General features: G+C 55.3%; 1 protein-coding gene across 1 annotated transcript; it reads right to left on the bottom strand.

Moving 5' to 3' along the window:
- Positions 1–532: 532 nt before the first annotated feature.
- On the bottom strand, positions 533–9,703 carry FANCG (FA complementation group G; the record flags this gene model as incomplete). Its single annotated transcript, XM_082497204.1, has 13 exons — positions 533–755; positions 1,054–1,174; positions 2,043–2,180; positions 2,770–3,148; positions 3,623–3,689; positions 3,933–4,093; positions 4,924–5,070; positions 5,454–5,584; positions 6,811–6,964; positions 7,667–7,860; positions 8,523–8,654; positions 9,343–9,433; positions 9,617–9,703. The coding sequence occupies 13 exons, from the start codon at positions 9,701–9,703 to the stop codon at positions 656–658; spliced, it is 1,902 nt and encodes a 633-aa protein (XP_082353330.1). The 3' UTR covers positions 533–655.
- Between the last annotated feature and the right edge of the window lie 4,110 nt (positions 9,704–13,813).

Below are 13,813 nucleotides of genomic sequence, written 5' to 3'. Positions count from 1 at the left end.
AATTCCGCCTGGACCGCGTCTCAGCCAGTGGGAGAGGCGGAAACTGGGAGGGGGACGAGGGGGAAAAAAGAGAACGGGCGCTCTGCCTTCTCCGCCCCGCCCCTCTCCTTTTCCCTTCCCAATCGTCACGAGCCAAGCGCAACACCCATCAGCCAATCGCAACGCCGCTCCTGCCATGGCTGTTCTACCGGGCAACACGCGCTGGGCAGCCAATGGCAAAAATCCACCAATGAGATAATGCGGGCCGGAGGCCCTGCCCCGACGGCCATCCAGGTTAGCCTCGTCTCGCGATTGGCTAGCGCCCGAGCAAAAGGAAAGGGGCGGCAAGGCTGCAGCCAATCAGAAGGTGTGGGAGGCGGGTGCTCAGGGACCAGGGCGTGACTTAGATGGCAGGGCCTCATGCGTGGCCACGGCCGTGAGGCAGAGACGGACTCCGAGTATGTCCCACGCACCCAGGGCACAGCCTAGGGGCTGACAGCAGCTGCAGGCAGCGTGATGCTCGGGAAAAAGGGCACAGAAAGAAAAGCATGTTAACTGGAGCTGAGGGTTTTATTACAAAAAAGGGGATGTGCTCTGTGCCAGTCCTTCGGGCACCCTGCATCCGGGAGCGGTTCTGGCCTTAAAATTCCGGCGTGGGGAGGCAGGCGGGGTTAGCTCACGGGGTCCCGAGGTAATCCCGTATGGTCCTGGCAAGAGACTCTCCATGTGGGAATGCCGCCCGCTTCAGACAGGAGGCCAGGTACAAAGGGACGGGCCTGCAGGAGAGGGCAGCACTGCAGCCTCACCGGTGGCAGTGTTCCCGCGCCGCCATCCGACGAGGAATTTTGCTCCCGGTGTACTGCGCAGAGCCCCCAGCGCTGCCCCCCACCCCCGTTTAGCTCCGTGTCTCTGGGAAGCCCTGCAGAGCTGCTGCCCGTGGTCTCTCTGAGCAGAGGCAGAGGGAAGAAGCTCCTCAGACACATCCGAGCTGCAGGCTGGTGGGAGATGGACTAACCTGCTCGCACAGGCTCTTATGTGTGAGCCCACTGAGATCCCACCTATCCTTCCACACACCTTCCCTGCCCGCCCTCCCTGGGGGGGCTCTGGGAGAACTTCTGCCAGTGAGCCACCGCCTCCTGCTTTCGGTCCAGTTTCCAGAGGGCCTGCACCAGGTAGGGAGCAGCAGCTGGGTCACCTGCAAGACCCAAAGGGAGATTCAGTCCTCAGCAAGGGAGGAGCAGGTCCCCAGCGCTGGTTGTGGGCTGCAAGGCGTTGCAAAAGAAGCTTGGGAGCCAGGTGAAGGACATATGCCCAAGGAGAGGTGATGTAATGGGGAGGAGACCGTCCCAGCTGTGTCACAGGCTCTAATTAAGCCTGAGGCTGGCACCCAAGGCGGATGGCATCGGCCCTGCAGCACAGCCAGCCACGCCTGTTTTTGGACGCACATTGGGGTTTTCCTTGTAGGCAGATCTGCACCCACTCCAGAAGGGAGTGAGTCGCGGTCAGGACTGGGACCAGCAGGTTTGGCCAATCCCGGTGAAACTTGCAGACCTGCAGCGTGGCTGGAGAGCTGAACAGGGGAGGTCACCCCTGGGAGCAACACTGGCCACGCCTCGGCTGTGCCTGGGACACATGCGGCTCCCCACTCCGCTCCCCTCTCCCCTGACAGGCCTCTGGGCTGCCAGGCACGGACATGCCGCTTCCTAGGATGAAGTGAGACCCCAGCTGCTCTGTTCTGCCAAAGAGACCCTCTCTAGGAGAAAGCTGGCTGTACCAGGCTGGGGTTTGGGCAGGGAGAATCTTCCAAGCTGTCTCAGGGATCAGGCTGTGGGCAGGGTTCTGATATACTCCTCTGACAATAGGTTTGGTCTGCTTCTCCAGGCAGCTGACCAGGCCCCAGAGCAGCATGTAAAGTATGTAACATTGCTAGTAGCCCTACTGTATTCTGTGACATCCACAGAAGCGTGGTCTAAAGCGTATGACCTTTCTGCTGAATACAGCAAAGCAGCCGAGGACAAACTGGTGGAAATTGCCTCTGTTCCTCTCCAAAACGAGGCTCTTACCTGGTGAAATCTGCAAACCATGCTGGAAATCTAACAAGGCTTCCTTGTGCTTCCCCAGCTCCAGGAACTGTATACCTCTCCCGATGAGGGAGAGCAATCTGATCTTCTGGAGCACCTCCACTTCTGACAGCATATTCTCTGGCACAGAAAGACACAAGGACCTGGAGACAGCATCCTCCAGACATTCCCTCCCTCATCCCAGTAGGCTGAGCCTAGTTAGCAGTTGGGATAGGCCAAACATTTACTTGGGCTACTCATCTTCCAGCTCCCCGAACATCTGGTGGTAGAGCTTACCCTCTCCACCAGGCTGGGAGAGGCTGGGAGGTGGCAGAGGGTGATGGTGAAGAACGCCAAGAGCTTGGTACATTACATGGCTGTGGTGAACAGTGACCTCTGCAGCAGCCTGGCCTTTGGCTGCTCATATACACAACTGGTACAGGTCTCTTCTTAAAATCTGGATTTGAGAAGCTTCATGGTTCACAACCCATTTAACTGTCACCTGGACACCAGTGAAGGAGGCAGAGCCGAGGCCAAACACAGCTCCAACCAAAGCCAGCCTGTCTCTTCAGCAGCTCTGGGATGGCACAGAGCTCAGCACGCTGGGACAAGCGTCTCTTGCCAGAGGTGACGCTGGGCCCGGCGCCTTGCTCCTGTACTCAGTGCTGCCAAGCACGCAGATCCTGACCAAGCCAGGCCCCACACAGGTCCCAGCTGTGCAGCGTCCTACCTGTCGGTTCAACGCCAGATCTGTAAAGCTGGACTCGCAAGAGATCGCCAAGGCACCTGCTGAACTGCGCTATGGCCTCCTTGCTCTCGCCCAGCGTGGCCCATGCCCAGCCCTGGTGCAGGTACCCAGCTGCTCTCCAGGCAAGGCAGCACAGACTCTCCTTCTTCTGGGACAGCCCTGCCCCTGGCGATGCACACTCCAGCTGCTGCAGCCTCTCCTCTACTTGTAACATCCGTGGGATCAGGTCAGTCGTCCGGCTGATGACCTCCTCACACAGGGTTATGGCATCCTGGTACCTCCCGGCCTGCTCTAAGGCAGACGCTGCTTCCAGGAACACCTCGGGGATCCTGGGCAGAGCTGAGCCACTGTCTAGGGGTACCTGGGGTGCAAGAGCAGTGGCAGTGCACCCATGCAGAACTGCAGAGCACCCAGCCAAGAAGAATGATCCTACGCTTACTGGGAACCCGTAGTTGCTGCCCAGCAAAACTCAGACCCACTCCCACAGACAATGGAGCCTGTTGGAGGCAGAAGCTGTGAAGCACCAACAGCTCAATAGTCTAGGTTGCAAATCCCTACTCTTGAAGTAAAGGACATCCAAAACCAAGCCAACAGCTGCTCCCACAGGGGAGGGGAAGCTGTTTCTCCAAACAGCGGTGGCAAGTGGTGTCTGGTGTGAATCCAAAGGTACACATGCTACAGGTCAGAGGTGCGGACCCCCACCTCGTTTCCTTCACACCTCAAACTAGACACTGAAACCTGGAGTCCATGGGTGACACCTGGGCCCACACCTTAGGAAGGGGATCCAAACCTCATCTACCATGTCACCAAGGGAGCTCCTTACCAGGACACCTACCTGCTGCTGCAGCCCGTCCTGAATCAGAGCCAGAAAATCCAGGTAATGTTCCACTGCATCAGTCACCCTGCAATGGGGCCAGAAGATGTGGTGGAAGGGGCAGGGGGACCCAAAGAAGTGCCAGCACTCAGGTGGAACCTGGGTCACTAGCCCACAGGCTCTCCCTGCACCACACTTGCTCTGGTGGTGATACCCGTGACTTGAGCAGACCTACAACAGCAGTACTGAACTGGGCAGTTTCCAGGAGCACAGAGAAAAGCACAGAGCCCAAACAAGCAGCTTGTTGCAAGCTGGCCAGAGGCGCTGTTACCTCCCATCCTGGAGACACCGCTGTGCCAGCAGGTACTTCACTTCAGAGGGGTGGCGATGGCGAAGGAGAGAAGCTAGTATTGGTGTGTGGACAAGGAGCTCTGTTTGGATTAGGAAATATGGACTAGAGAAAGCAGCTGCTGGAGGGTTTTTTTCCAGAGCCTGTGAAACAAGAACAGAAAATGTGGTCAACACAACACTGGTCAAGTACTGAGCAGCTGCAATCACTTGCCACTTCTGGCATCTGGAGATGCACCCAGACAAGCAGAAGCGCTGCACTTCATAAGCACAGCCACACTGTTCTCACTCAGTACAGCACAGCCACTTCCAGGAAGAGCAACCAGGATCACACAGGGACAGGCAGACTTCTGATCTCCATACAGCATCAGAAAGTGTGCAAGGTCACCCAGATCACCTCAGGTTTTCAGTTCAAGGTGCTCTGAGCTGCCTGGAACACCATATCCCATTGCAGCTGTGGACCTAATTAGACCAGATCTTAGGCAATTTGTAATGAGGGAGATTGCTCTCCATAGCTGTGTTTGTTTCTTAGGGATTTCAAACAGCCAAAGAGCTAACTCTGGGTCTACTGCTGTGACCTGCTCCTCCCAGGCAGACCGAGACTTCCACAGCTAACGCACACCCTGCCACAGCCACAGTCTGCCTTTTTAAAGGCCTTTTTACTGGATAGCTTATTAAGAGACCGATACTCTCTGACACTGGAGAGTAACCTAATCTCCCAAGCCACCAAGAACATGTACTGAGATCCAAAGGTCCTGACACTTCCAACAGCCAGGTGCTGAGTAGGAATTTCAGACCTCACTGGGCTCCTTCCTGCCCACTGCTGAAGGCAGCACCATGACTGGATCAGCTGTAGCCTACTTTGGGGAACCCTCCAGGGTCAAACAGCCCCCCAGATGGGAGAAGTCTGCTTGAAGCAATGTGCAGGCTCTCCTGGGCAAAAATCAACCCAGAACTACAAGAAGCAGACAAACCTCATAGAGCAGAGCCAGGGCCTGCAGCTCCGCCTCGGTCTCCCCCAGCTCGTGGTACACTGCTGCCACATGGGACAGGGCAGGAAGGCACCAGAAGTCCACTTGGAGGGCCCGTTTCAGGTGTTGAAGGGCTGTCTGAGGCTTGCTCTAGTTAGATGGGAAGAGGTGCATATTGCAAGGTCATCTGGCTGACATCTTTACTGTTCAGTGGGATCCAGGTCCCTGCTCTGCTTCCCCAGTGATCCCCAGTAAGCAAGGGCAGCACTTTAGCCAAAGGCAGGCCTCCTCAGGCTGGATTTTGAGCTTCTCTCTCTGCAGCAACCCTTTGCACTCAGATAAAATCCCTGCCTGGATTTTGCAGCTGCACAAGGAGGCTAGGGCCACAAGGCCAACTTCTGCTCAAAACATCACCTTGCTGCAGCAGCCTACGACCATGCAGAAGGAGCACGGACATCAGCCTGAACATTCCCACCCTGCTCTAGGCTGTGTTTTGCCTCTCCCCACTGACGGGGAAGAGGCCTGGCCATTACCATTCGCTGAGCACAGCAGCCGAGGCAGGTGTAGATCTGGGCCAGGACCCTCTTGGAGCAGAATCCTCCAGCAGCCTCCTGAAGGAGGGAGAGGGCAGTGGGGAAGTTTCCAGCCTCCAGCTCTTGCAGCCCTAGGACAGACCCAACATCTCAGCTCTGCAGCTCCGCTTCCAGGCCCGCCTGGTCCCCAAACAAGCATACATGCTCTTTTCTTCCCAATGACATAGGGACCTGCCTGATTCCCTCCGCACCCAGCAATGCACAGCAGGATGGTGCCAAGCTGCCATCTTTGGTTTGATGGTGTTGCAAGAGAACAAGCCACTCAATGGAAATGTCTAGCAGAGTTCCAAGGTTCCAAGCCCAGATACCAAGATGCCTGCCTTGGCCTAGAACAAGGGCGGAGGTAGGTGTTAGGCAGGTCCACCTACGCATTCAACCACAGTAATGGAACTGCAGATAGGAAAGCACACACAGAATCTCAGAAACAATTTTTCCAGCATATCTGTGCCATTTCCCAGCAGGATACTTTGGGATATTAATTCATGAGTATTTATTGCAAATAGTATTTGCTTTTCTTTCAGTCCTCATTTCAAGCTCTGTGACTGCTCTCACATGCCTACATCACATTTACATCTGCCATTTGCCCAATGAAAGTGCTATTGCCACCCTAGAGGCTTTTGAGAGGTCTGTGGAGCTCCTGCCCTTCCTCCTTGCATGAAAGCCTGACGTCAGCCTAAGCACAGTGAGGCAGTACTGGCTGCCCCCAGAGCTGCTGGGGTTGTCAAGACAGTGAGCGAAGGAAAACCACAAGCAGGACAGAACACAGCAGTCGGATGAGATCATTAACCTCCTGTGACACCAGCCTACAAAGATGCACAATAGCTTTGTGTGGCTCCCAGAGCACCATAATCTGACAGGAACAATGTGCTTGCAACAAGGCAGGTGCCAGAAGACAGACAGAACAAGGCAGGTGCCAGAAGACAGACAGAACAAGGCAGGTGCCAGAAGACAGACAGAAGAAAGGAAAATCCTCATAAGCCCCCTGCGAACCTTCTGCTTTATACAAGATCACTGTAGGGCCCAGACACCTACCTAAAGCTACAGACAAGCAGAGAAACCCTGTGACAGTGGAGAGAAAGGCTTAGCTGACAAAAAAGCAGAGAGGCTCTTTGAATACTGAATAGCAAAGCTGAGACCCAGAGGCTCAGTCCAGGCCCTCTTCCTAAGGAACAGCCCAGAAAACCCCAAGGGCTGGTTTGCTTGGGAACAGAAACCATGATAAGGGCAGGGAGCGGGAGACCTGGGACAGGAGGGCAGTGAGAGACTGTGCAGGCATGAGTACCTCCTCCACACAAACCTTGCAGGAAGGCTGCTGCAGTGCAGAGGATCTCTTTCAAGTCCTCGGCGCTCTGTACAAGGGGAAGAGAGGCCACCTCAGCAGGCACTTGCCATGCCTTGAGCAGGGAGAGGAGTTCATTCTTCCCCTCGCTGCAGCAAGCTCTTCCCGAGTCCTGTGAATACACAGAGGAGAGAGAGCAGGGAATGCTAAAGTGGAGCAGGGAACACTGATCCCAGGGCACAGGGAAACAGAGGTCCCACCAAACTCTTTGACAGTGCTCTCTGTGGTGGGGAGCAGTATCCTACCACCCACTCACTTCAACTACATCCCCCTCGATGCAGTGATTCCTGCCTGGCCCGGGGCAGCACCTCCTCATCTCAGAGCAAGGTGTACCTCAAGGGGCTCCTGGAAAGGCAGATGCAAGCACTGTTGGAGGGCATTCAACAAGGTGGGACCCCTCAGCAGCCTTACAATCAGCAGAGAAGGTTCCTCTGCATCCCATTGCTCCCAGCTTGCTCCCTACATAGGCTGTAAATCCACCTGCAACCCCTCCTCCAGCCTGCCCAAGCCTTCTGTCTTGCACCTTGAGGTCCGGGACCCCAACAGGGAGGAGATATTCTGGGACTATTAAGGCACTGGGGGCCATTAGGCTGCACTGGGACACCAGGGAGAAGATTACTCACGCTGACTAGGCAGCACTGATAGTTTCAGGTCTCCAAATGCCACAGCAACATTTTGCCAAGTGGAGTTTATGACAAACACAGTATTTATGCCAGCTCTGCCTCCTTTAGCAAACCCGTGGATATTTATATCTGTGCAGACACTCTGGTGCAGGTAACCGGGAACTGCGCAGCATCCGCCCGTGCCCAGTTACCTCATCATTGCTCAGGAGCCTGAAGAGGCCAGCAGTGCTTTCCAGGCGGCTGGCTGCCAGCCACCATGCTGCTTGCAGGGCGCCCAGTCGGTGCAAAGGTCCCTGCAGCTCCTCCACAGTTACCTCCTGCAGCACCTTCTGCCACAATTCTTCGGTGCTAAGATCCTGCCCGCATGCCCCACAAGCCTCCAAAACTGAAAAAAAAAAAACAAACAACAAAAAAAAACCCAGCCAGGAGACAACAGGTTGGTGCTCTGTAACAGACACCCTCCCAAGAGGGAGGCAGAGCCTCAAGCAAGCTCAGGCTCCTTGTAGCGAGGGAAGGAATGGGGTTACAGGGCTCGCTACGCCTCAGCGGCATGGAAACCAAGCTCTCAGACACTGGAGTTAACAGCAGCACACTCAGGAGACAGCACACGGTTCAGAACTACATCTCCAGCTCTGCTGAGGTGTCCTAAAGTCACTTGCCCTTGAACAAGCATGTGCCAACACTGAAGAGCCCCCTCTGACCTGCAGCCTATTTCAGTGAGCTTTCTTTGAAGACAGCACACCATAATTAAAGAAAACACTCTTTTTCTACCATCACTAAAACTTTGCTAAGAGACTTGACACCATACTAAAACTCTCTCTTCCCTTAAAACCTCTGGCTCATCCCTGCGGGAAGCAGCAGGGAGACAGCCAAGCACCTGCACATCATCCTTGGCCACAAGCCACCCCACCTCCTGCCATTCCCAGCAAAGCCAAGCTTCCCTTGTTCACAGCTCCCCTGCCTCCAGCCACTCACCACACATCTCTGAAGCAGAGAGAACAATCTCCTCAGCCCAAGGAGCCCCCATACAGAGAACGATCTCCTTACCCCTGAGGAGCCACTGGCGTATTTCTTCAGCGTCTGCTTTGCTGGCAGAGTCAGATGCTCCCATAGTAAAAAGCAGGGAGTTGTAGAGAACAGTAAGCTCCAGAGGCAGGGCAGGGAGGGCAGCCGGCAGCCCTGCGATCACAGCCAACCCAACAAGAAATTGAGCTGATTAGGAAAAAATCCAACAACCATCCATGCTAAGGTGTCACCACCTGGCTTTGTAACAACAGAAGTGTCCTAGCAAGTATTTTTTTGTTGTTGTTGTGGTGGTGATATTTAATAGCTTGGGAACTGCAGCACCTACAGAGACAGCAAGTGTCACCTCTCCAGGCACAGACACTGCTTTAGACATCCAGTCCCCAGTCCTCCAGAACTAAGATCTTTCAGCTTTCCCAAAAGAGTATAAATAGCCTACCCTCTTCCAATACACATTCACCCTTTTGCACAGGTTTCCCACTTTCCCTCACATAAAGCTTTTTCTGTACTACAGCTATGGCAGGGAGCCCCTTCCCCAGCTTCCCAGTACAACATTTGCCTCATTCTTTCCAGAAACCCCAAGGTTCTGTTCACATCCCTCAGCAAGATTAGGCAGAGATCGGGGCTGGGCCTTAATCCCTTTGCAGGCCCAGTTCAGCTTAGGAACGTTTCACTTCCTTACAGAAGTTTGTTTCCAGCACGGGGATACCAGAGCTGCAGGCCGGTAAACACCAGTGCCTGGTGCTTCCACACCCACGCGCTTCAGGTCCGGGATGGCAGCGGGAGGGAGGATGAAGACAAGGCACAGGACAGGCCAGCCCCAGCCGACCGGGCCGCCACTCACCCTGCATCCTCAGGAGCAGCTCCCCGAAGCCCCTTCGCTGCTGTCGCATCTCCCGCGCCACCGCTCCGTCGGCCCCCGAGCACCGCGCTCCCTGCAAGGGAGACACTCACTCGCCGGCCTGGCGACGGGACCGGCCCGCCCCGCGGCCGACGGGCAGGCTGCGGCCTAGCCCCAGCCGACACCCTCCCCATGGAAACCGGCACCGAAGGCAGCGCGGTCGCGGGAAAGGCAGCCCCGGGGATCGGGAAGGAGGGGGAGAGAGGACGCATCTCACCCGCCAGCGGTCGGCCAGGGCCCGGTTCTTTGTGGCCCAGTCCCGCAGGCAGCCCGGCTCAGGGGGAGACCCGCGCCGCCGCTTCATGGCCGCCACCCGCCCGTGCGCGCCACTCTCCTCCCGCCTTCCCGCTGATTGGTCGGCGCCCGCCGTGCCGCCGCCGCGATTGGCTGGCCGAGCTGACCGGAACCAGCGGTCTCCAAGGCAACAGATAAACATGGAGAGAAGGGGCGGAGACGGCGGCCTACCCGCCAGAACGACGGTAGCCGAGAAGGACCAAACCTCGGCACGAAGCGAAGCTGCCAACCGCGGGGCTCTGGGGTACCCGGGCCCGGAGGTCTGGGGGGGACCCGGGGGCGCGAAGAAGGAGGCGACCACCGTCCGCTTTCCATCTCATGGCTTTATTAGCAGACATCTGTTCCACATCCGCCCGGAGCCCCATGCCACCCTCGGAGAGCAATTCTCCCCCACCACAGATTAATTAACAAATCGCTTAATAACAAAGCGACACCCCCTCCCCCACCCCCCCCGCACGCTAGGTACGGCGCAGCCCCCGGCGAGGCGGGTCAGCAGTCGGCCGGCACGGCAAGTGGGCTGGACGTGGGGCATCGGCCCCCGGGACCACGGCGGTCCAGGGGTGAAGCTGTTGAGTGAATGAGTGCTGCCAACTTGCCTGTTTTGGGTTTTTTTTTTAAAGGAAAAAAGGCTCTACTTCCCAGCAGAGACTCAAGCATCACTTCCACCTTCCCGGTGTAGCTGCTGAATGGGAGCACAAGCACTAACGGCCAGATATGTAGATACCCAGGAAAGCGTAGCACCACGCGGCACGCAGAGCTCCCAAATTGCTTTCCAGAACTGGGTTCATCCCCTTTTTTTATCCCAAATGGGGTACTGAGGCACAGAGAGGTTAATAACAAAAAATAAAACAACGATCTTGCTCCAAGCCACGCAGGGAGGCAGAGTCAGAGCCAGGGAGACGGCAGTGCTCCCCAGCCCTGCTGCTTCTAAGGGGAACGGGAGACATGCACACCAAGAACGTGACCATGCCTTGGCGTAAATAAACAGCCTGAAGTGTTGAGGGAAAAGTAGATGGAGATGGGATGGAGAAACGGGCATAGGAATGGAGACAGACGGAGCCCTAGAATCCCCGCAGCAGTGCCAGCCCTTGGGATGGTGGTGCAGGCAGCACCGGCCCCAGGGATCGGGGCAGGGAGATGCTCCCAACAGCCACAACCCTTTGCAGCGGTGGTGGCTTTTGGTTGCCATTTTTCAGGCAGCACAAACTAGAGACAATTCCACCCCTGCCCTGGGCCAGGACCATGGGACACACTGTCCCACCACTGGCCTGGGACAGGGAAGTTTCCCAGCGGAGCTCTCCCCTGCCCAGAGGGACAGGGCACTGGGCAGCAGCCCTGGCAAGGAGTGCAGGCACAATGCTTCCAAAAGCCCAAAGAGCATCAGCTTTGTGGAGTGCAGGAGGATGAAACTGCTCTGTGGAGCATGCTGAGGATGACATGTCCCCTCTTACACTCAGACCAGAAATGAACCTCTTGGAATAACTGCTTCAGGAGAGACCCAGCAGGCTCCAGTGACAACCTCAGCAGGGGGACACAGGGCAGAGTTGGCTCCCCAGGATGCCAGGTTTCCCAAAGAGCCTTGGTTTGGACCAGAAGGAATCTTCCTCTGGACATTCCTTGGTGTTTTAAATCAGCAAACACAGCGATGTCTGCTCTAGCATCAGCAGCATGCTTACAAGGTTGCCAAGCCTTGGATCAACATTAACTCTGTCATCCCTGGCACACTCAGGAGAACGGCAGCCAAACACTCAGCGTGAGGGCACCTGGGGAAGGCTGGAAAAGACTAAAAAAGTCATTGAAAGGAAGCAAGAGCATCTCCAGCCCTTGCAAAACTTGTCGTCTTGAATCTGAATTCTTTGGTGTAGTAGTAGCCAGTCTGCCTTGGCTGAGCAGCTAGCACTCCTTGGCATCTCTGCAGTGACAAGAATGTACTTGCAGCTTTGTTACTGCAAGTTTTGACAAATGTCCGGTGAGATAAGTGTGCGTGATTTCATGGCACTGAAGCTCTGCTGTCAACTCTGCTCTGCCTCAGCCTCCTGCGGCTGTAAGCCTACAGCCCCAGCAGAAAGGCAGAGGGGTGATACGGAGGGTTGAGGAGAGGATGCCCGTGCACCGTCTGAGTGCTCTAACCATGAATAACGGGCATGGGAAGGCTCAGCAGCATGATGGCAGCCATTGAAAGAGGAACTAGTCCCAGAGATGGCAGACAACACAGCCCAGGGCCCTGGGTGGCAGCTGCGGGGATGTCAGGGCCAGTTCTACAGCATTAGCAACCATAAGGATTTCTGCCAGCACCGATACAGTTAGGCAGCAAGGCCCTGACCAGGTTATGAGGTTACAACAAAACCTATTTGGGCTCCAGCCTCAGGGTTTAGCAACACGTGTTACCTCGACTAATCTCACGTTAAATGAAAATTCACTGGGCAGCTGCTACCTCCATCCCTGTCCTCCACTCCACAGCAATCAACCCCTCACCCATAGTATGGTCCCCTCAGCAAGAACCATCTGGCCATCAAGGAGTCACAGTACACAGCAAATAACCTATTTTTAAGGGTGGGACTACTTAAGCCCATCTAATTGCGGGCTGATGTATTCCTGCCCCCTCCAGCTTCCCCCACTGGATGCTGCTACCCCTTGGCCTTGCACTAGCACTGGTGTGTGTGCAACCAGGTGGCGAGGCAGCCCAGGGAGTCAACCAACTACACACTAGTCCCTGGTTGTGTCAGGTGAAATTAAGCAGGACAGGCCCACAGGGGAGATGAGAGACTGAGGTGTGAGAGCACAGCCAGCAGGTCAGGAGGAGGCCAGGCAATGGAAACCCAAAACTAGAGCAGTTTAAGCCTCCCTGGAATGGCACCCTAACACCTGAGCAAGCATTCTGCAGGGGTAAAACAGAAAACTAAACCTGCCCTCAGAAGCCATTTTCCACAGTGACTGGGCACTTGAGCATAATGGTAAGAACTGAAATGATGACAGAGGTGACGAGACGCTTTCCCCAAGACGGGGAGAGGAAGAGCCTGGAGTCACGGTAGCAGTCTGCAGTGAAGAATTCAAACAGGGCAGTCACGGTGCATAAGTCAAACAAACTTTGAACGGTCATGGAGAACAGGAGAGGTGCCTGAGGACTGGAGGAAGGCTGACATCTCTCCGATCTTCAAAAAAGGCAAGAAGGAGGACCCAGGGAACTACAGACCAGTTAGTCTAACCTCTGTCCCTGGGAAGGTAATGGAGCGACTCATTCTGGATGTCATCTCCAAACATGTTGAGGAACAGGAAGTTATTGGAAGTGGTCAACATGGATTTACCAAGGGTAGATCATGCTTGACCAATTTGATAGCTTTCTATGATGTTATAACTGGTTGGCTGGATGAGGGGAGAGTCATAGATGTCATCTACCTTGACTTTAGCAAGGCTTTTGACACTGTCTCCCATAACATCCTCATTAGGAAGCTGAGGAAGTATGGGCTAGATGAGGTGACAACGAGGTGGATTGAGAGTTGGCTGTGTGACAGAACTCAGAGAGTTGTGATCAGCGGCACAGAGTCTAGTTGGAGGCCTGTAACCAGTGGTGTCCTCTAGGGGTCAATACTTGGTCCAATTTTGTTTAATATATTCATTAATGACCAAACTGGGTGGGGTGGCTGACACCCCAGAGGGCCGTGCTGCCATCCAGTGTGACCTGGACAGGCTGGAGAGCTGGGCAGAGAAGAACCTAATGAGGTTCAACAAAACCAAGTGCAAGGTCCTGCACCTGGGGAGGAAGAATGCAAAGCACCAGTATAGGTTAGGGGCGGACCTGCTGGGAAGTAGTTCTCAGGAGAAGGATCTGGGGGTCCTGGTAGACAGTAAATTATCCATGAGCCAGCAATGTGCCCTTGTTGCCAAAAAGGTCAATGGAATCCTGGGCTGCATAGAGAAGAGTGTGGCCAGTAGGTCAAAGGAGGTCATTCTCCCCCTCTACTCTGCACTGGTGAGGCCACAACTGGAATACTGTGTCCAGTTTTGAGCTCCCCAGTTCAAGAGGGACAGGGAACTGCTGGAGCGAGTCCAGCGAAGGGCAACTAAGGTGATTAAGGGCTTGGAGCATCTCCCTTATGAGGAAAGGCTGAGAGAGCTGGGA

The sequence above is a fragment of the Vanellus vanellus genome (assembly GCF_965231255.1).
Source record: "Vanellus vanellus genome assembly, chromosome: Z".
In the NCBI taxonomy this organism is placed as follows: domain Eukaryota; kingdom Metazoa; phylum Chordata; class Aves; order Charadriiformes; family Charadriidae; genus Vanellus; species Vanellus vanellus.
The sequence above is the reverse complement of the archived record's forward strand: the minus strand, read 5'-3'. Positions and strand labels throughout refer to the sequence as shown.